General features: G+C 38.2%; 1 protein-coding gene across 1 annotated transcript; it reads right to left on the minus strand.

Annotated features, from left to right (window-relative positions):
• Positions 1 to 4290: 4290 nt before the first annotated feature.
• On the minus strand, positions 4291 to 20353 carry LOC108669672. Its single transcript, XM_018157071.2, has 17 exons — positions 20150 to 20353; positions 19943 to 20006; positions 19252 to 19395; positions 18431 to 18558; positions 17651 to 17777; positions 17219 to 17391; positions 16468 to 16748; positions 16009 to 16123; positions 15413 to 15544; positions 14586 to 14759; positions 12221 to 12385; positions 11473 to 11574; positions 10325 to 10519; positions 9742 to 9872; positions 8048 to 8114; positions 7447 to 7740; positions 4291 to 7048 (listed from the first exon to the last, which is right to left on the minus strand). The coding sequence occupies exons 1-17, from the start codon at positions 20351 to 20353 to the stop codon at positions 6623 to 6625; spliced, it is 2922 nt and encodes a 973-aa protein (XP_018012560.2). The 3' UTR covers positions 4291 to 6622.
• Between the last annotated feature and the right edge of the window lie 3163 nt (positions 20354 to 23516).

Here is a 23516-nt window from a genome sequence, read left to right on the forward strand (position 1 = left end):
TAATAATCGATGTTTGCTGAAAAATACTCAAAATTTATCAATCAATATAACGTGTAGTACGTCGTGAAAACTGTAAATTGACCGGCAATTTAAATTGATTAAATTTGTCAGTTGTTTGGTTGCGTGCACTCCGCGAAAATACAAAATAATTAATAAAAGTGGTCAATATGAAAAATAAATCAAGTTAGTGTGTAATTAAAACAAGTTAATGTTTCAATAAACGGAAAAAATTTGTAAATAAACCCAATTTTAGGAAATTAGTGAATTATTATTTGACGATTTCCAAACTGTTCTGCCTGTGAATCACTCGTCGAACGTTGCTCACCGAAGCTAGTCAACTCGAAATGTTAACATATTCTGGTGAATAAGATCAACCAAGAAAATTAAAACACTTCAGCTATCAGTGATATCTTATGTGTTCTTGGCTTGTAGGATTTCGATTCGAGAAAATTTAGCGAAAATTTTACATGAATTCGGTAGGTATACGAGTGAAACTGACAGACAGAAGCAAGGCGTTTACAAATTTTTGACGCCAAAGTGAAGCCTTTGGGCATGTATCAGAATGCTCCTGATGTTAATTGTTGGAAAAACAGTGGAAAATTTTGTTTTAAAAAGATATAGTTTTTTAAAAGATGATGCATGGCGAATCCATTTTTTCACGTTCACCAATACAATGCGTAAATATGTTGCCTATTTTTCGTATGCACAACTACTGTGTTTGGAAAATTGCGATCAATTGACACTAATAAATTGCATCATTATGTATAAAGTGTATGGGTCGATTTAGTGTGTTTCGTAATATTTTTATGTCTTCATGTTGCCAAATTTATCTAGAGTCACGTTGACGTAGTCGACAGTGGCTGTGCAAATTTAAAGCGCTGGGAGCGAGGTAATTAGTTCAGGTTATGTATTTCTCTATAAAATTTATATTGTAATGATATTTTTACGTTATTTTTTCATTGAGCTTTCAAATCAGGAAGTTTCCGCGAATTACCCTGTATAAATTCCCCAGTGGTTAGATTTTCTATTCACTAGTTATAAAAAAGTAAGAAGTGTTTTTTTAGATGACAAGTACATAGCTGACAGAGACATCGATTAGATTTGATGGTCACACGATTCCACATATAACAATGTCTTCTACAAAATATTTTACGTTCTGCTTTGGGAAGTTGACAAGTTGATTATTTTGATGAATTTCAATCGATGCAAAAAGTAATCTGCATATAATTACCGATAAAATTATTATAATAAAACATAAATCCATGGGAACAGCTAAAATAACATTCTACTGCGTTTTGCAATGCAGAATCTGCTTTGAAAAGTCTGCTCATCATTCCATATCTGTTGAATAATGAGCCTCGTGAAAATTTTTTTAGACCAATTTTTCTTCCTTCAAGGCAATAACCAATTTATAAATTAACAAATATCACGGTACAGTACTTTCTTTTTTGAATTAATTCTGTTTCGACAAAATAGGTTTAGTTGCACCTTCTCATTTTGGTGTTCAATCATTGTTGAAAAGAGGCTCCGAAGCTGATATGAAGTAGTTTAGTTAATTTTTACTGAAAAACATTGAAGAACTATCCGATTGATTGGTCTCACACTGCACAAGTATCAAGGATGAACTGCACAAGCATCAAGGATATTAATAAATTTTCCTTTGATTTACAGGGTACTGTACTTGTGCACTTTTTCTTTTTTTCTTTTTCAAGCAAGCTTTACCTTATTTTACAGAAAAAGCATCAACAATAAAATATTGAACATTTTTTCAGGAGCGGCTCCTCAAGATCTAAAGGCTCATCTATTTCTAAATCATTGGGCAGCAAAATAAATGCCATTGCGGTGACCTGGAGTTGGAAATTTTCAATATATTTCATATATTTTATGGCACATTTAATTAATTAAATAGTTGCTGGATAAAGATTATGGCATAACTCATAAGGTAATTTAAGTCTTTACCAACAACTATACCAATTACAAGAAAAAGTCGGATGCAGTTACCCAACGCATCAGAACGCGATAGAGAAATTACAGGCGTTCTATGAACGGCAAATATTAAGTTCAGAGTCTTGATTCAGTTATCTTCTTTTGAATTACTCAATAGAAAATTCACTCCTCTAAAATATTTGTGGGGACAAGAACGGCTTTCAACTTTCAGGTAACTAACAACAAGAAGCGGCGACGAGTGGCACGCTAGAGTGTTGGTAGTAAATTAGCTGATACACTAAATTTAGCACAAATTTCATTACAGAATAAATTTTAGACTGTAAGATAAGAGTAAAAGAAGTGGTACAATATTGAGTTAAATCAGCCTGATGAAATAATACTTCACAAATTTCATTACTGAATAAATTTTAGCCTGTAAGATAAGAGTAAAAGAAGTGGTACAATATTGAGTTAAATTAGCTTGATGAAATAATACGGGCATCGTAGCGACAATTCGAGGGAACTGAAATGGAGAATTTCACTGCGCCACGTCCTTTTCCAATTCATGTTTTACATTCTGATAGGTACCAGCTACATTCGGACACGATTATTGGCAACTTCTTGTCTGAAAGGGAAGGGGATAACTAATGTGAAGATTGAGAATTTCCCAATTAATGTGACAATAATAACACAAATTTTATCACCGATTAATATCGACTGCTGATGTGAACAAGAGGTTTACGGCTACATTAATTGCTGAGATTCGTAAATTTAATAGATAAATGAGCCATTTTTACATGTGAAAGTTAATACTGTACTTGAATGCAACCGTAAACGTTTTCATGGCAAGCAAGAGTTTGTGAGAAAGCATATTTCGAGTTGATACATCATAAATGCTTGAAAATAAGAACTTCAGACATCCTTTCACCACCGCTGACAAGCCAAATCTGGTGAACATTAATGTTATGGACAGATTTTTTTGCAGCCCAGGGCTTCACACCTGCGCAGGGCCCGACATTAAATTAATGAAAGAGCAGTATCCTCGTGTGTTTAACGCATGACTTTTCTTCCCCTGATAAATTTCTCTTGATTCCCTAAGCAAATTCATCTTATCATTCAAAATTATTGATAAATAGTTGATTAAGTTCTCAAAAAATTATGCGGGAATTACGTAAATTATATAAATGAATTTGTAGAAGTGTATATAACCTTTACATTCCAAAATGAACCAATGACAAACAATGCCATGTTTTACGAGAAATGAATATTCATGGTTTAATATGCACAAGTTCGTATAAGTTCTTTTTAGGATCGTTTTTCGTGTACTTAATTGTCAGGGACCTTGGACAAGAACAAGGCATTCAATTTCAATAAATTTTAATTTGGATTTTTTTTCCGGAATGCAGCTGAGGGAGTCAGAATAAAATTGAACATAGATCATTTCGTACGTGTAATTAAAAACGCAATCATCTAAATTAATTTGCTCACAGCTGCGTTTGTAACAATTAATATCATCTTCGACTGCTCTAACGAGCAGCCGGTCACCTGCGCTGCAACGTCCACTTCACATGAATACCTGACTTCTTTTAATAAATGAAATCATAAAGCGCACTTTATACAAGGAGAACAAGCGACATTTAAATCCAATTTCACCACTGCAGGAAAATTGGACCCTTAAAAAATTCACTAACTACCATTGGTGGACTGGGTATTTTTCACTCGATCCAGAATATTGAAGAAACACATAACAAATTTTATTGTGACTTGAAGGGTGATAATAACATTGTACCAATTCCAACTAGATGCTACGAAGTAGAAAGTATAAATAATTACACGAAACACACTAGAGGATTTGATCGCTTTAAAAGCAAACACACCAAATTCTGAAAGGCGTTACAGTTATTCCCTTTCCTAAATTAATCAAAAGTTTATTTCAACCAACATGACAGTTTACATAATCTGTTAGGCTTTTACGATGGAGTCTTGATAGTAAGGTGTTGGAGAATATGAGATCGAGTACAAAAATAGTAAATATTATATCTTTTAATGCGATGCATTAAAAGATGCGATGCATTTGCAGTTGCCATTAATGGATCGTACCTTAATGGTTATTTACACAATATCTCGTATGCAATTTTCCCGAGCGTTTCTCCAGGATATAAAATTGTAGGGAATCCTAGCCAACCAATTTATCTGGCCGTAGATCAACCTTTACTTTATAATAACCGAATTTGGATTACTAATCAAAGTAGAAATATTTTTAATGCCAAACTGAAATAAATAAGTGTTAGATTGCAATTAAGATACAAAAATGTAAATAAATTTCATAAATATTACTGATTAAAATTATTAGGTTATTATGGAATGAAACTGTAAAAGTTGATTAATTAATTAAAAAAATAAAAACTCATGATTATAAACTACAAATTGAAACTGATTTGAATCGCGAACACAATTATATCACTATTATATTCGGAATTAAGATCAGTTTCTACTACCATCTGAAATTTTCCTTTTATAGTATACCAAAATGGCTGTAACGAAAGCGGATGGTAGTAATAATCATTTCAATGATAAAATATCAATTATCAATAATGGCTTGATGTATTTACTCGATCGAGTATCATATGAAACGTCGAACGAGGAAATTGAGGAATATAGCTAACATGGAATTACCACAACTTTGAAAGGATTGAAAACTAACAAATACAATTCTGAAGAAAATATTATGTTTATCTTAATTATTGATACTAAGATAAACGAAAAATCGAATGATGGAGACAATGAAGTAAAGATTATTTGGGAGCCGCTGATAGTCAATTTAACGAAACAATTCCCCTATAACAAATTTTCGAATTGTGTTAAAATTATGGAAAAATGATTTACTGATGAAAAATGAAATCATGATTAATTAGTGCAGGGAGTCACAGATCGAAGTATAGTAAATCAAGTGCCGAGAAGGAGAAAGATCAGATGAAAGGACTAAACCAGCGTCATATTCGTTAGTTTGTTTGTGAGTTTTACTGTTTCGGCTCGAATTGTTGTGAAATCAGTGTTTTTGATTTAAAACGAACTTTCGTAATTTTATCATGTTTTAAAGAACCACGAGTTGTACAAGATTGTTCTAGGCAAGAGTTACACACCTTTCCCCGGGTGGGAAAAGTGTTGTGCGCCAGTTGTTGAACGATTTAACTTTGGTGCCAATGTGCAAAAAATGTATGTGTTCCGCAGCATTTAACTGTGTACGAGGTGACATTCAGTTACAGGTGAAATTAATGAAAGAAAAAAATAATATATCTGCATCACAATCAAAGGATTCAGGAACCAGCAAACCTAAATTTTTTTTAGAATCCCTTAAATAAATACTAAACTTTATTTTCCTACATAATAAAAAGATAAGTTTAAATTGCCTTGAAGACCCAAGTTAATCAACCTACATGCCACCATCTCGTGTCACTGAAGTTGAAGTCAAGTTCCCCAATTGTTCTTCGGTAGATTCCATGCAGGGATTAAACGAGATATTTATCGTAGAAGTGGTCAACATATGACCTGCGATATGCCTGTCGTTAGATTTCTCTTTTAGCAACTGACATTCACAACTCCCATTGCACGACCAATCACTCAATAGGTATTCGACAAAAATTAGTGAATTTTAATCGGTTTCACGAACGCCTGTGTTGAACTTCGAGTCTAAGCATCAGTACTCTCCTCACTTTTATCCTGTTTCTTACGCAATTCTTCACTGCTAATCGCCCGCCAAATTTGCCCATTCAAAGCGTTTCATGCTTGAATCCAATCGCAAATCTCACCCTCTGATCAAATCAGAAACTGATCTCATCACCCACTGATTGGATTTGCATCTGATCTCATCACCCAGTAATTAATGGAAAACGTAGCAATGAATGAATCATACAGCATGCAGCGAACCATGTCCAGAAGATTTCAACAAGCTGTTGTGGATTGTTATGTAGAGTTCATGCGCATCATAAATGACAGCAGCGTATTATTTTAATCGTGAAACTTCAGATCAAACTTTAACGAAAACGTAAATATTATCTCATCAAGAATTATGGAAAAAGAGCGAACAACGACAGTAATGACTGTTTCTCCGGCATATCTATTATTTTATAAAATGTTACTGCTGTATTTCCTCGCGATGATTTTGGCAATATTTCATAAGATTTTTATCTACTCCTCAAACATGAAACGTGCATGAGCGTTTGTGTTGTGACTGAGTACATGGACAGTTTACAAGGATAAGCCTGCACTGAATAAACTTGGTACTTTTAGCACTATATGGCAGTCTCTTTCCGTGAATTAACTGGATTGATAGTGGTGATATTGATGACAAGGAAATGTGGGAAAAGATCAAGAGGTGGCTCAGGGTGGAAAGAAAAATGCAGGGTAAACTGAAACGATAGTTAGAAGGCAAAAAGCGCTTGACTCATATTTTGGTTTGTCAGGTATTTGCAGGAGCCGTGTATTTGCTTCTCTTCTAGTAATAAAAATGTTACTAGTTCCAGGTGTAAAAATAAAACACTTCTACACCTGGAGTAGCCTATGCAAAGTTGTATTGTCACCTCACTGCTGTTCTTACTTTTACAAGGTCAGTCTTAAAAACACCACTTTCCCTCTTAAATATTCGTAGTGTTTTTTTTTCTCTAATCATACACCGAGAAAAAATGCCTAGAAATTCTCAGATCATAGACTCCATCGAAATAATATTAACATCTGTAGCGACAGTCACACCTTCCTCCGCCGTTAGGCTCTTCGTCTCTTCCCCAGAAGTGGGCAGCGCATCTTCGAACGCATGTCCTTCCCAATGGAAGATGTCCCAGCATGATCGTATTATGTATTTCTTCTTCTTGCCTTGCCAAAAATAGGAGACTATCCAGGCCTTTTCATCGTATTTCTCAAACTTTGGTCCATTGATTTCAACCCAAGGGTGTCCGAAGCAAGCGTAGTAGACTCCTTGGAGCACGTAACCTGTGAAGTAACTCAGCACGCAAATAGACCCTGATACCGCCATGAAGGTCGTGTCGTATTCGTTCTTGTCCAGGCCAGCCATTCCCACAGACAACAGAAGGAAATTCTCCAGGAACGACAACAGAACGAACAGTCCCTGTAAGGCAACACAAGGTTGGATGATAAATGTTTGGTGAGAGCTCGTGAAGTATGGGGCGCGATGCTAATTTTTAAACTCTCATCTAAATCGATCGAGCACAGTATCTTTCTGAATTCCTGCATAGCAAACAAGTTTGTAAAAAATTTGTTAACTTACGTCTGTGATTATACATGAGCATGGACGGGTAATGGCTGAAATGTCTGACAAATATTGCGAAAATATAAAAAATATAATTCAGTACTCACTGCAGTGAGTGACAGAGAGCGCATTTTCTCGTCGACGAAAACTTGAGGTCACGGACAGACGGACGGACGGACAGACAGACAGACGGACATGGCGAGCACAATAGTGCATTTTTTCCATAAATGAGAAAATGCGCTAAAAATACAAAATACCTGTATAATAACGGTAGAGTGGCGTCTTCTGAGTTGTTTCTTAGTGACGGACGGAGTTTCAAGTCTAAAGTAGACGAGCGTCGATGCGAAGGTACCAAGGAAGACATAGAAGTATGGCTGGAGGGTGGATATAAGACTGTGGCAGCAGTGATGAGGGCGTCGAGGAATCAACGAGCTGTCTTCCAGACGCAGTTTGAACGACAACATAATGATGAAATGCACGCCCAGAGCAACAAAAATGCGCCAAGTGTAAGCTAGCGTGAAGATGGTGCACGCGATTGCTCTGGACACCACCTACAACGATTGAGGACATATATGTATATTATAATATATAAGTGGGGGCGTTATTGAAAGCATTTACTTTTGAATTACTAAGCTATTTGAACAGATTTTAATTAGACCACGGACAATGCATGAGACGTAGATTTTCAGTGAAGAATATGAATTAATCTAATTCGAATAGAACACAATAAATCAAATTGGACATATATAGATTTTTATGATGCATCTCATGAACTCAGTTTCAGCTGCTGGAAATAATGGGAAACATTTTAACTTTTCTTTTGTTTGGATGATAACGTTGGAAAACAGCGCTTTTTACCTGAAAGAATATAGCAAACAGCAGAGGCAGTGCACTTAGAATTGGGAGGCCGCCAAGCTTTGAAAATCTGGGTAAGAAAGACAACGAATTAAACGCTAGCCTTTGCTCAACCTTCCAGACACGATAGCGATAACAGGTCAAGGTCTTTACACGAAGCATGTGCAGGGTCCGCCATATTTATGGCAATGCAAGCTTTTTGTTATTTCTCAATGAAACCAACAGGTGCATTGTTGTTTTATTGAATGAGCTAGTAGCCAAGAATTACCTAAACAATTCTCAGACATATTTATTCAATATGACCACCCTTATTTTTCTTAATGGCCTCCAATCTACGCGGGAAAGCTTCACAGGAGACACGTAGCATTTCTTGAGGGATCAAGTCCCATTCTCGTGTCAATTTAGACTTCAAACTATCCAATGAATCATGAGGTGTTCTGCAGACCCTACTCTCTAAAATAGCACACACAGAAAAGTCGAAAGGATTCAAATCAGGACTTCTTTAGGGCCATTCATATTTGCTTATGAACGCTGGGATGTGACCCTGAATCCAGTTTTTGGTCATGTTTGAGCCATGTGATGGGGCAGAGTCTTGTTGAAAACTCCATGGTGAGCCGTTGAAGTGTTTACGAGCCCAAGGTAAAAACACAGCTTCCAAAATGTCCAAAATGTATTGCTGACTGTTCAATTTCACTTGGGGGACAAAAACGAGTGGGGACCTCCCAGTGGCGGTTACCGCGGCCCAAACCATCACGGACATGGGATTTTGACGTCGTGTTGCTGTTCTGGTTGCCACAGATCCACCCCGACTCCAAACTGTCATTTTGACTGTTAACGCGTTGTTCAATGTCAAATTTTTTCTCGTCACTGAACACCAAGGGCTGCGTGCCATCCTCAATGAGATCCAGAATGTGCTGGCGTCTTTCGAGCCTAATTCGTTCATGACGGTCTGTTAGTTAGACTGTTCATCAATGCGAGGACTCTACGCATTGATGTCTGACTGACTCCTGCTTCTGCAGCCAATTTTGCAGCTGAGCGACGAGGGTTTCTTTCCCCTCAACTTCTCCCTCGTGTTTTTGACCAATTGTTTTGTTCGGACACTTCGTTTCCTTCCTTGACCAGGTCGATTGCATGTTTCACCAGTTTCCTTGAATTTTTCACCACCTTCCAAATAGTTTCACGACGAATTTGAAGCTTTTTTTTTTTGCAATGACTGAATTACTCTCGCCCTTTTCATGAAGGGTTACAATTGCATTTCTATCTACTGCCATAAGTAATAGTAAATTTAGACACCTTAGACTTCTGCAATATGAAATAGATGAATTAATAGATCATATTAAACATCATTATAAAAGAAAAGTCTCGTAGAAACCAATTTATTTTATATAGCAAACATCCGACCGATGCCATAAATATGGTGGACCCTGCAGATAATTTACATGTTAGTACCAAACCAAGTTTATAACAGTAAAATGTACATGTTTCACGTTAACCTCAAATTATTTACAAAAACTCAAGGCGCCTATTATATTCATAAATATTTAAAAATAGGTTAGTGGCACAACTTTCACCTGTGATAACTCGTGAAGGACCAGCTGAGCGTGACCAGAAAATTAACCTGAATTTATTTACAAAAACTCAAGGCGCATATTATATTAATAAATATTTGAAAAATAAGTTATTGGCACAACTTTTACCTGTGATAGCTCGTGAAGGACCAGCTGAGCGTGACCAGGGATATGGCTACCGAGAAGACCTGCTTGTAAAGCCTCGCCTCTTGCCCGTCTGAAGACCTCGTCAATATGGCTCCTATGGTCACCTCTCGCACCTTCATGCGTTATAAAGCGGCAATATTAATAAGTCTGGACATTATTTTCAAAAAATTATTGACGGAAAATATATATATTACAGCTTTAGTATTAAGGCATATAATTTTAGTCAGTAGCTTAGTCAGTTTTAGTTTAGTAGTGGCACATAATTTTCATTAAGGTGAGCAGGATTCCGCACTTGAACTAAATACAGCAAAGAATACAATTCCGTGATAAATATCTCAACAGTTCGTCATTTGACGCAAGATTTGTTAGACTCATGCATTTTTAACAATTGCTGTTGATACCAGATCCTTCGAACGAATTTTTTAAATTGATTGTAAAATTATACAGAAATTGACTGTAAAATTATACAGCCTTAAAACTATGCAGAAATTGTGTAGGATATATAAAAGTTACTAAGACGCTACTCTACTCATCATTTCAGAATATGATTAATGACGAAAAATACCTTGACAAGGTCCGTGTACTGAGTGCCGACGATGTAGAGCTGCAGGATGAGCTGCGGAGCAGACTCCAAAGTGGCCTCCATGACATTAAAGATGGCCACCCTCATTTGCGCAATGTGCTTGAAATCGCTGTATTTTCTAATCTTATCGTCACTGTCGGGGTCATAGGACTCGTTGTACTCACACCGGTTGTTCCGCTGCCCATGCAAGGTAAACGACTTACGACTCATTCTGCTTCAATTAACGCTTTATCATGTGACTCTTGTTCAAAGACATATTCCGTGGCAAGATCACTTGAAATCACTCAATAATAATTCTGCCATAGAATGCCACCAGTGACTCCTTACGTCATAAAGCAACAGAGTCAGCCTTACGTCATAGAGCAACAGGGCCAGCCTTAAGTAATAAATCAAGAGAGCCAGCCTTACATCATAATGCAACAGAGCCAGCCATACGTTATAAAGCAACCGAGCCAGCCTTACGTCATAAAGCAACAGGTCCAGCCTTACGTCATAAAGCAACAGGTCAAGCCTTACGTCATAAAGCTGCAGAATTACGTCATATAGCAACAGGGCCAATCTAACGTCATAAAGTAACAGGGCCCACCTTACGTCATATAGCAACAGGGTCAGCCTTACGTCATAAGGCAACAGAATTACGTCATATAGCAACAGGGCCAGTCTAACGTCATAAAGCAACAGGGCTCGCCTTACGTTATAAAGCAACAGGGCCCTACTTACGTCCTGAAGCAACAGGGCCAGCCTTACGTCATGTAGCAACAGGGCCAGCCTAACGTCATAAAGCAACAGGGCCAGCCTTATGTCATGAAGAAACAGGGCCAGCCTAACGTCATAAAGCAACAGGGCCAGCCTTACGTCATAAAGCAACAGGGCCAGCCTTACGTCATAAAGCAACAGGACCAGGATCTGTCTCTTATACACATCTAGATGTGTATAAGAGACAGGAATTAATCTAATTCGAATAGAACACAATAAATCAAATTGGACATATATAGATTTTTATGATGCATCTCATGAACTCAGTTTCAGCTGCTGGAAATAATGGGNAGCCTTACGTCATAAAGCAAAAGGACCAGACTTACGTCATAGAGCAACAGCCTTACGTCATAAAGCAACAGGACTAGCCTTACGTCATAAAGCAACAGGAGGTTCAAATGTTTCATCTGCGCGTAGGTGTTCTCCAGGTGGACGAAGATGGGTGCCAATGGCGGCAAAAACATCAGCACGTACAACTGTAAGTTCACAAAAAATTATATTGCGTCTTACAGAACTTTAGAAAAAGTCTTGTCTTGTCATGTTTCAAAATCGTTTCTTTTTTCAAGTGAAATTTTTTTTAACCAAAGGTGTTATTAAACGTGTATTACGTCGTTTACTTTAGTGCTCAACGCTTACCATCAGATCAGGTCACGCAGGGAAAATTAACTTGAAAGATTTTTGAGTCGTTACCTCAGCCAAATACTGAATGATTACTAAACGAACCTTAAATGTTAGTATGTGATCGATGGCCGCTCTAGTATTTGATTATATTTAATTATATATCCTATAATCAAAATCTTCTTCATATTGATTGGCATCGGGCTTCGTTTTTTTCGAGACACCATATATGAGAAGTAGGATCATTACCCAGATTCGGCGGCTATTCATGACATTTAAATCTATTAAAAAGTTTGGGCAAGCAACTTCGGAAAAACTAAAATGCAAGCCAACTAACTTTTTCATTATTATTAAACAAGAGAATCGTTACTTTTTACTATTATTTTTCGAGCCAAACTGCGTATAACTCGAGCCTTTGACCAGTGACTTTCTTCCCGAATCGTAATAAATTTCGATGCTAAGTGTACGCTGAAGCACCAACTCCAGGAGATTGAGTTCACTCACCAAAAGTCTGACAGTGGGATGCTTGTTCTTCATAATCGGCAAGATGTCTCCCTGTGTGACGTGTATGTAGAACGACCACATCGATAGAAGCGCGGCTGGTAAGAGAATGAAGAGCATCGTCAGCACGAAGTTAGTTCCGTCTTGATTCATGCTCATCAAACTTCCCTGAAAATATAAATATTATTGGTTTCATATGGTTCATATGTTTTTTACCCGAATTTATATCGGTGGCCGATCTTTTTGGACCCGAAATTCATCCGCATCAGGATGCCCTAAAATCGGAACTCAATTTCTCAAAATCGGAACTCAATTTGTAAACATTTTGTGCGTCAATTCAATTCTCTATTTGTAGACATTTACACCTCCGAGAGAGGCCAACGACGACGCGGTAATGATAAGGTCAAGTGACATGATTTGGACCCGACGTTATCTTTGAGTGTTGTTGACCCCTTTCAGGTCATGCCCAACTGGCGTAACCTTCTATCTAATTGTACCAGAAATTTTTTACTAAATGTTACTCTGCATAAAATGAGTAAATAACTGGACATCATCTTGAAATAATCCTTCCAGCTAATGTCCATAGGTACGGTACTAATAAAACATTTAGGGTGGGATTACATGTAATCAAGGTATTTGAAAAGGTCGTGGGCAGAAGGTTGGTGCAGTACATGGAAGAGGCTAACATTTTCAACAGAAGGCAACATGGTTTTGAACGAAATCGTTCCTGTTTGTCTCAGTTACTGCATCATCATCACCAAATTCTGGCCATGCTAGAGGAGAGGACCAGCGTGGACGTGGTGTATTTAGACTTCGCGAGAGATGTTCTTCAAAAAGTTAAGACTACTGGGAGCCGGAGGGGAATTTTTCGAATGAATCCACAACGTCCTAACTGAAAGACTAAAAGCTGTCGTTGTTAAAGCTCGAGATCGAGCGAGACTACGGTGATGAAAAGAGTACCACAGTGCCCGATTTTCGGCACAATCTTCTCCCTCATTCACATGCATCGCCGATATAGATGTAACAGTGAACAACACCTCTACATCGTCATTCGCGGGCGACACCAGGATACTAATGACTTTTACTCTCCGTGGCTTGACCGAGGCTGTTTAACGTCCTACTAAAGTATCTAAGAGAGGGTGAGTTCTCTCTGGAGACCTTCAAGAGCAAATGGTCGTGTTCCTACGCACAATCCCTGATCGACCTCTTCTGCAACACTACCAGCGGCGAGAAGCAAGCAACAGCGTCGTGCATCAGGTGGCCCAAATGAGGGCGGATGAACGATAATCAGAGGCGGCGATCCATCATGATGGAACTGCTAAGTCTTAAACATATATTAAGGATACGTAAGAAGAGTGAACTCGATGCTATAGTTAACTCGAAGCTAGAGTTAACTCGATGCTATAGTTAACTCGATGCTATAGTGGCATGCCCTCGGTGTTTCCTATTCGTAATCTGGGATAGTGAGAGAGAAATCACTCACAACACTGACAACATTGAATCTTAACCACTAGCAATGAGAAACCATACACCTTCAAGGTGAGAATATAAGTTTTCAGTTGGATTGCCTGCAGATGCTAGTAATAGAAAATTTGTATTAATTCCCGTGGACTACACGTTAAGCTGCAGCGTGTAAGTAAATTACAAGCCTATAATTGGCTGTTCAGCGAGAGTATTTTGACAATACAATTCTGTTCGTGTTTAGTATGTACACTGTTTGATAATACCTATAAGCGTTGGATTTATGCTTTATCGTACGTGAAATTTTGTATTCGTGTCCAAACACAAATGAATAATAACTACAGTTTATGAAAAATAAAAATAACACCATTGAAAAAAATATAACTCAGTACGCACTGCAGTGAGTGACAGAGAGCGTATTTTCTCGTCGACGAAAACTTGAATTCACGGACAGACGGACGGACAGACGGACATGATGAGCACAATGGGGCTTTTTCCATAAATTAGAAAATACCCAAAAAATCAATAGAAAATTAAAAGTTCACTCAAGCATTCATCATCAATTGATTATTTCAAATCGTCTCATGTCCTCTCAAACTATACGTAACGCTAGCTTAATGACTCTCAATTAAGTACACGTAAAACTAATTACGACTACCAAGAAAAATGTTGGCGCAAATTGTTATGACAATTCAACTCAGGAGCGTGTTAATGTACCTTCAACAGTGACTACAAAACATTTACGCCACTATATCTTCACACAGAAAAGTATTAATAACCCGAGGCCAGAAGTAAAAGATGATACACGTACAACTAAGATCTTTCACAAAGCTATGGACTGAGACAAATTCTATTGAAAGTTTTGTTAGAAATCAAGGATAATGTTAAAATAATATAAGAAGCTTACATCTTCAGATACTTCACTGTAATTTGCATTCATGAAACCCTCGTAGTACTCGAGTGCCAGCAGTACATCGGAGCCGACGTCGAGACAAAACAAGAAGGAAGGCATCAGGAAACACGACAAGAAGAACCAGAAGTTCCAGCAGCATTGCTGAGCGGGCGTCGATGCGTACATGGCCTGGCAGAAACGCAGACATGACAAACTTGTTGTCAAATCCATAAACTACAAAATACAACTCAGAACTCACTGCAGTGAGTGACAGAGAGCGCATTTTCTCGTCGACGAAAACGTGAAGTCACGGACGGACAGACAGACGGACGTACAAGGCGAACACAATAGTGCATTTTTTTCCATAAATGAGAAAATGCGCTTAAAAATGTTTGTATTTAGCACATATCTAAAACAGGGCGAATTGCAACCAGTAGGTACATTTGATTTAGTTATTGTTATTCGTTCGACGAAAGAGCTGTTATCAAAATTGCAGATTATGTTGCATTCGTTATGTATAAATATATGATGGGAAATACATCGATTGATGGCCAATCGTGTCAATACATGGCTCAAAATACGCCGGGATTAACAATTATACTCTGAGGCATTTGCAAATAATTTCCATTCAAGTCTCGAGAAAAATATTTTCCTCTCACCTGCAGCTGGCTCCAGGCCTTGGCTCCCACCTGCAGCTGTTTCCTGGCCTTGGCTCGCACCTGCAGCTGGCTCATCCTGGCCTTGGCTCCCACCTGCAGCTGGCTCCTGGCCTTGGCTCCCACCTGCAGCTGGCTCCAGGCCTTGGCTCCCACCTGCAGCTGGCTCCAGGCCTTGGCTCCCACCTGCAGCTGGCTCCTGGCTTTGGTCGAGGCCTCGGTGGTTCCAAGCTGGACTCGGAGGCACATCTCGGCGACCGCCTTGGATTCATGAAGCTGCTTCTCGCACTCCAGCACTCGCACTAACGCATTGTCAAACTGCCCGTAATGAATTTTATTTCAAAATTCAAGAGTCAAAAACTTAGGAATTGTTAAATTGTTTTTCAGAATTTAAAAATTATTTATGTAATTATTAGTTAACAGCAAATGATGCCAGTGAAGGGTATGCCTTTCATGGTTTTCCATGATGATCGGTAGTTAATTATTTGTTGGGAGAACTAATGCGTTTTAGATATATTCCGCAGTGTTCTACTTACTCTTACCGAATAATTTGCTATGGAAATTATATGTTCTCTATTTCCTTAGTGCCAATTAAATACAGTATTAAACAAAGTCATACGCCGTAAGAAATGAAGATTTCTTACAGCGATATGCGCTGCAAAAATCTCCATTTCTTTCAGCGCATATCGTCATTTAAAAGCAAATAGTTATCGAATAGGCTGCAAATAGTTATCGAATATAACTCTAAGTTAAAATCTACCTGAATAAAACGTTAAACTCACCTGGCCCAGGTTATTTCCTTCAGTGAAAAACTGCAACAGAGTTTCATCATTTTTGGCTTTGACGTGAACTTTTTCAACCAAACTGTAGTCCAGAAACCGCTGCACGATGTCATATCTGAAGAGGAATAATGATTTTCAAAAGAAATAAGACTAAAATGAAAAACATAGCGGAAATTATATTTCTTTCATCGTTTGCCTTGCATAAACACACGTAAACCAACTAGCGGAAAGAAATATCACAAGAAATGAGACGTACCTCATTTCGGATAATTGAAGTTAAATTGTACTTACGTCGTAATGCATGAATTCTCAACGAAATTCGTTCGTGAATTTCCCGGTACTATGACATCAAAAGCACTAGTCACACATGCAAATTATGCAACCTGCCATCTGTAGCGACATGGTCATAACGGGAGAGTTTAGAGAAGCATGTGCGGGCATTAAATTTAACCAATTTACCTGCCTTCATTGATGGCATAATATGCCGGTGTGTAGCCAAGGTGATCACATTTATTGATATCGATGTTGCGTCCGTTTTCCTTGCCGCGATTGAGAAGCAAAGTCACTGCCATCACGTTGCCTATCTTGGCAGCTACATGCAGTGCTGAGGCGCCTGTCTTGTCCGTGATGCTTAACTTAGCGCCAGAGTCCAGCAGATTCTGGATACACGCCAACTGATTGTTGCAAATAGCCGAGGTGAGTGGCGTCGCACCCTGGGCGTTCCGTAAGTTCGGGTTCACCTGAATAAATATTTAATTGAAATAGTATTGCATTCACCAATTGAAAATAAACTAACTTCATATGCTGCCCCGTATTCGAGTAAATTGTTATCTTGAAATTCAAGAAAATTAGTTCAACCAAATGTGAAACGTAAAAACTTAAATATTGCCTATTCGTTCTAAGTTTAATAGCAAAGTAAGCAGTACTACAATTTTGGGACCATTTTGGGACACCTGCGGAATAATTCATCAGAGGCACATACTGTACATCCCAGCTGTACAATGAATGTACAATGGATTGATGCAACTGCAACCCATCGAGTAAAGTTTCGGTTTATTAGCTAAGAACTTTCGTTCTTACCTGTGTCACTGATCTACGAACGGCATTTTCTATATGAAAAGAAATAGTATTAAGGTAAAAGTTTGCAAATATTTTCTCTGAAATTTATGAATTTGTGTGAAGAAAAACAAACATATTGAATAGGTCTCACCTTCAGAGACAAGAGTTCCTTCATCAATTTGAGGTAGCCTTTCTCAGCAGCAACATGCAGTAGAGACATGCCGTCTGGGCGACATGCCGTGAGCTCGCACACGTCGGTATCTTTGATACATTTTACGATACGCATTCCGACTTCTTCACTCATTATGCGCATCCAATTCTTGTCTACCCAAAAATGTATGGAAATTTTACTGTTTTCACACTCTATTAAAAAATTTTATATTGTTTCTGAGGTTGAAACGGTAGCATAAGAGGTCGCTAGTACTTTATTAACTTCTCATGAAACAATTCCTATAGAGAATCTACTAGGCGACGCGAATCGCAATTTACAGTAACTTAAAGTTAATGAAGTAACCTTAATTAATGAATAATCAAAAGATATTATTGTACACAATATATTACTGAAGGTTTAAAACACACTCACCCTCGCAAGTGAGTTCGACCTTCTCGCGTTGCTGGTTTTTCTGCAGCAAAAGATCTACAATTTCGCTGTTGCCCTCCCACATCGCCAAGCCCAGTGGACTGCGACCGTAGGAGTCACGGGAATCAGCCTACAGGAGTTATTTATTATTAACAATGAAGAATATATTTTATTATTAACAATGAAGAATGAGCAAGATGCAATTTGTTATGATAATATTGTCTAGTAACGAATTTCTGGAGAAGTGTAACAACTTATTATTGAGAACTAGTGAAACTGAACAGCAGTCACGCGTGATTTAGCCGCATTGTTTTTTATTTACGTGACAGTGGTTTTCTCCTAATATTAAAATTTCACTGACAGAATTTTGAACAATCAGGTAAAAAAATGACGAGTACCAAATAAAACTTGTACAAAACTAAACGAATAAAAAATTAATTCATCTCAGCTATCATTCTAGCTATGAGTTAATCTCACATTTCAGTTTGTGCGTCACATTGAACAACCCAAGTATACATCAGGGCAGGGTGGCCCAGTGGTTACAGTTCAGAGTACCAAGATTGGCGCAGATAAGCGCGGGTTCGATCCCAGCTCTGTGCGCCAGATTCTGGTCAGAATCGGCAAGGAGGCCGGTCGGTTAAGCAGAGCGAAATTGTAGCAGCGCGTTGCGAGTTCAAGACCGCAACAAGCTGTGAATGTTCTGCGATGTTAAGAATCGGCGACAGGCCTACGGCCTAATAAACGCTGAGACCGCTAGTATTATTATATTATATATTATCATACCTTGAGACCGCGTTCAAGAAGGCTGTTCACGATGTCGCTGTGTCCCTTAGCAACAGCCCAGTGCAGGAGGCTGGAGCCTCCGAGCAACTTAATGTAGGGCTCAACCCGCGCATACACGGCATCTTGGTCTATGAAGTTTGTACGGAATTAACATGAGAGCAGGAACCCTAACCAAATTTAGAGTCGCCACAGCTTCTGGTAATCTAAATCAGAAGCTGCCGTGTCTGTAAATTTTCACTGGGAAACAAAATTTAGAGTCGCCCCAGCTTCTGGTAATCCAAATCAGAAGCTGCCGCGTTTGTAAATTTTCACTGGGAAGTAGATATTTTTGCTGGTGGCTATTGAGAATGGAGGTTATGGATGAATGTGATACCAGCTTTGTTATCAAGGTTTTGTAATAAACTTGATAACAGCTTTCTCACAACAATTGACGAACAATTTTACATGTGTTTATTATATCTCATTTATATACCTCAATAATATTCGAAATGATAATAAATCGACGTTAAAAAGTTAACTGACTAAGATACAGAAAGTTGTTTGACTGATTTTCCCTTGAAGGCAGAATTCTTCCAGCTTAAATTTTTAAGTTAAACGTACATGCATGAAAAGTTCAAGCAAGGTAAATCCCAAATAAGATTTAAAAATCATTTTAACATTTTACATGAATTATTCTCAGTTTGTTTGTCCGGAAGGTAATTAAGAAAATGCTAGATTTCATCATAGTAAAGATCTATCGCAAAATATTTATATCAAACATTTCCTAAAAAAATCACGTTAAATCAACACACATTGAAGTAAACGTAAATGAAGGAACGAACCATCAAATGCGGATGGTTGATTCATGCCATGACACTGCGTGACAGCAACGTTTGCGGACGCTTCCCAAGCAACAACTTTGCGACGTTTCTTAAACGTTAAACGCTTCTTGGACCGATGGCTTCCTCCGTCGCTCACTTGAACAGCTGTTCAAAATGTAACGAAGCTAAGATCAGTAAAATCAGTCTCCAATAATATAGTATGAATTGTCACGCTGTAAGCTTGCTGATGTATAAACGGAAAGATTAAAAAGACAGCTTGTAGAACGCATTTTCTATGTCATAAGCAGAATATAATATTAAATAAGAAATAGAAACAACAATAAAACAGTGTATATACAGTCACCCAGCCGTTGTAAGCCAGATGATCTCTGGTTATTGATAGATAACGCAAAGTTAATTATTCTAGCATCGTCATAAGAAAGAACACTAATGATTCACTTCCACCGCACTCAAATCTAATTAATTAGGAAGATTTTTGTTGAAAATTTTGTAATTATGCTAGATGTAGAGATTCGAATCAAGTGAACATGGCCTGAAACCAGTTGCAATACTTTCATTGTTCCTGACATTTAATTACTGTTCGAATTTTTTTTATGAGCAAAACAGTCTACAAGATATTGATAGAAAAGTTACATTCATGAAAACCTTGTATTACACCGAAAATAATTAACTTAAATATTTGGTAAGTTACGATTGCTAGCTCTGATGCCGGGTAACTTGTTCCTGGCTCTGCTGACGTTCAGTTTAGGGTCAACCTTGTTTTCCCAAGATTTTTATAGAGTGGTTACATTCATATCATAAACACCCTGTATTACTCAGAAAAAAAATGAACTTAAATACTAGGTAAGTTACGATTGCTAGCTCTGATGCCGGGTAACTTGTTCCTGGCTCTGCTGACGCTCATCTTAGGGTCAGCCTTGTTTTCCAGCAGGAGCCTGAACAGCTCGACGTTGTCCTCCGCAGCAGCGATGTGGAGCGCCGTCACGCCGTGTTGGTCGGCGATGTTGACGGCAGCGCCGGCGTCCAACAGCGTCTGAACGGCGCCGGCGCGGCCCTGACACACGGCGTGATGCAGGCCCGTCCACTCACCGGCATCACGCATGTCTACTGCAAGGCTGAGTGATAAAAAATGTGTTACAAGGTAGGCTGAAATTATTATGATGAAGGCTCGTCCACTCACCGGCATTACGCATGTCTACTGCAAGGCTGAGTAATAAAAAATGTGTTACAAGGGAGGCTGAAATTATTGTGATGAAGAAACGTCCATTCACCGGCATCACGCATGTCCACTGCAAGGCTGAGTGATACAAAGTGTGTTACAAGGTAGGCTGAAATTGTTATGATGAAGGCTCGTCCACTCACCGGCATCACGCATGTCTACCGCAAGGCTGAGTGATACAAAATGTGTTACAAGGTAGGCTGAAATTATTAGTAAAGGAGAACCAAGATAGTGATGAAATGCGATACTGAATGGTAACGTCCCAAATGAGGAAATAAGTACATTGGTGGATTGAAGTGCCATCAATTGTAACGTTGAGTCATAAAAATACTTCAAGACAGTAGGTACTAATGATCATATTAAATAAAACCGAATCACTAAATAATTTACTAATATGTAACACACTGTAGCCTTATGTGTTTCTAATTTTTGTACCGTGATTTTTCTTGTAACTTTTTGCGATCTTTCAACAGTTATTTCCTATATTGTTTCTGTTAAATTTGTACTAATTCTTCATTAATGTTTTTGTGCCTTTCGACTTTTACTGGCATTTTCATTTAGAGAAAAAGTCTGTTCACCCTGATCATCCAAAGCGAGTAACTTTTATTCTGTTAGTCGTGAAACACTGCGCTTCACTGATGGTGAATTTTTCGTGAGATCTAAAATTGTGCTGTGATATTTGTGCATTGTAATTATTTTTTTTAATAATTAAAGTTAAGCATTATAGCCGCATCATGTTAAGTTTATGTATTATTTATGTTGCAGAATCATATTAGTTTACTACGAACAATTAATTCAGTGAGTGACATCCGCTGGGTTCACTTTGGGTTTATTTCGAGTTCGCTTTGCATTCATTTTGAGTTCATTTTGGCTTCATTTTGTGTCTTACCAGTGCCTTCGTTACCAATAAATCGTAAAAATCCATGTTTACTTTAAAGCACGGAACAACACCACACGACAAATATAGTCACTGCCACGCCAGACAAGACTTGTGAGTCTGGACAGTACTTACTTCAAGTCTTTTCTATTATAAAGGATTAAAGTGCAAACTTTAAATTGCTACTCTTCAATAGAACCAAAATCCGACAAAACAAGCTCCGCGCAAGCTTGCTAGCTATGGTTAATAAAACATTCTATATACTGTATAACTGGAATTGACTCAATTGAAATCTTCTATGCGTTCATTACTTAAAACACTCTGATAAATTTCTATTGTGAATAAAGACTGCTTAACACTTTTAAATAATTATATTGTGAGTGCGCAATAATACTATGAGAAATTAAATATTAATGAAATCGACTCATATGTGGTCAACAAGAAAAATTTTTTGAAATTTCATACCTTAATGTTTCATGAAAACTTGGGCGACACTAACTTAAGCTTGTTCAAGTTATCGAGAAGATAGGAGAGCACCGCGCAACTGCCGTAGTGCGCTGCGACGTGCAACACCGAACATCTAACACCTCGCACGGGCGCCACGACCCCTGCACTCCACACCCCGTACGTGAGCAGCAACTCTACCACCTGCAATACAGAGAAGTGCTGTAAAAAAAATGCTTATAATTAATTAAACTTCAGCAAACATCTGCTGCCTTCAACACAGAGAAGTGCTGTGAGAAAATGCTTTTAATTAATTAAACTTCAGCCAACATCTGTCGCCTGCAACACAGAGAAGTGATGTAAGAAAGTGCTTATAATCAAACTTCAGCAAACATCTGCCTCCTGCACTACAGGAAATGCTATTAGAAATGGCTCATGATAGAATTTTACACCAGATATCTCCCTCCTTCAGTGGAGAACAAGACTTTGCACAGAACCCCAAATTGCAGAGATACATTTTATGAAAGAAATCCGCGGACTTAATTAATACGGGCTCATCTATTTCTTCACTTAATGACTGGAAATTACCAAATCACAGGTGTAGGACGTGGATATGAAAATAAAATAAAAACTCGAAAGTTATCAATACAACATTTTACTTCCCCATCACTGTCTATGTGATGTATGCCAGTCAATTATTAAATAAAAATCCCCACAATGACTCGACCGTCAAGCGTCACTCACGACCGTCTTAAATTGAGACCTTGACGCTGTCGCTGCGTGCCGCGTAGTGCACGGCCTGCCATCCTGTCACGGCGTCTTCGCTGTGCACTTTGATTCCAGCGTCCAGCAGTACACGTACTGCCTCCACGTCACCTTAACACAAGAATTAAATTGAATTCTTTAATAAATACAATTTAATTGTGTTAAATAATTAATTTATTTATTTGAATTAATTAAATTATTAAATAAATACAATTTAATTGTACAGGGTCCTCCAAAAAAACCTCCCTGATTTCAATAGGCTTTTGCAAAAATCATACGACACATACAAAACAATTAATTTTATTTGTGAATAGCTTATTTGATGCCATTTTACATCACTTAGTACACTTTACTTGGTTTTGAAAATTATGTTCGATAAATGATGTCCCCCATTGTTAAGACATTCGCGAAGTCTTTCCCTGAAGTTGCCCATAGTTCTTCGTGTAACTTCCCTTGGAATGGCTGCCACTTCCTGCCTAATGGCGTGTTTTAGTTCTTGCAGATTTCTGGGACGATGTTTGTACACTTCAGCCTTTAGGTAGCCCCACAGAAAGAAATCGCAAGGTGATAGGTCGGGTGACCATGGGGGCCAGGAAATGTCTCCTCTTAACGAAGCAAGACGGTCAACGAACAACTCTCTTAACATTTCCATGGACCGGCGAGCAGTACGTGTGAGTCTTTCTGTGGGGCTACCGAAAGGCTGAAGTGTACAAACATCGTCCCAGAAATCTGCAAGAACTAAAACATGCCATTAGGCAGGAAGTGGCAGCCATTCCAAGGGAAGTTACACAAAGAACTATGGGCAACTTCAGAGAAAGACTTTGCGAATGTCTTAACAATGGGGGACATCATTTATCGAACATAATTTTCAAAACCAAGTAAAGTGTACTAAGTGATGTAAAATGGCATCAAATAACCTATTCACAAATGAAATTAAGTGTTTTGTATGTGTCGTATGAT

Source organism: Hyalella azteca, unplaced genomic scaffold (genome assembly GCF_000764305.2).
Source record: "Hyalella azteca isolate HAZT.00-mixed unplaced genomic scaffold, Hazt_2.0.2 contig12471, whole genome shotgun sequence".
Classification (NCBI taxonomy): Eukaryota; Metazoa; Arthropoda; class Malacostraca; order Amphipoda; family Hyalellidae; genus Hyalella; species Hyalella azteca.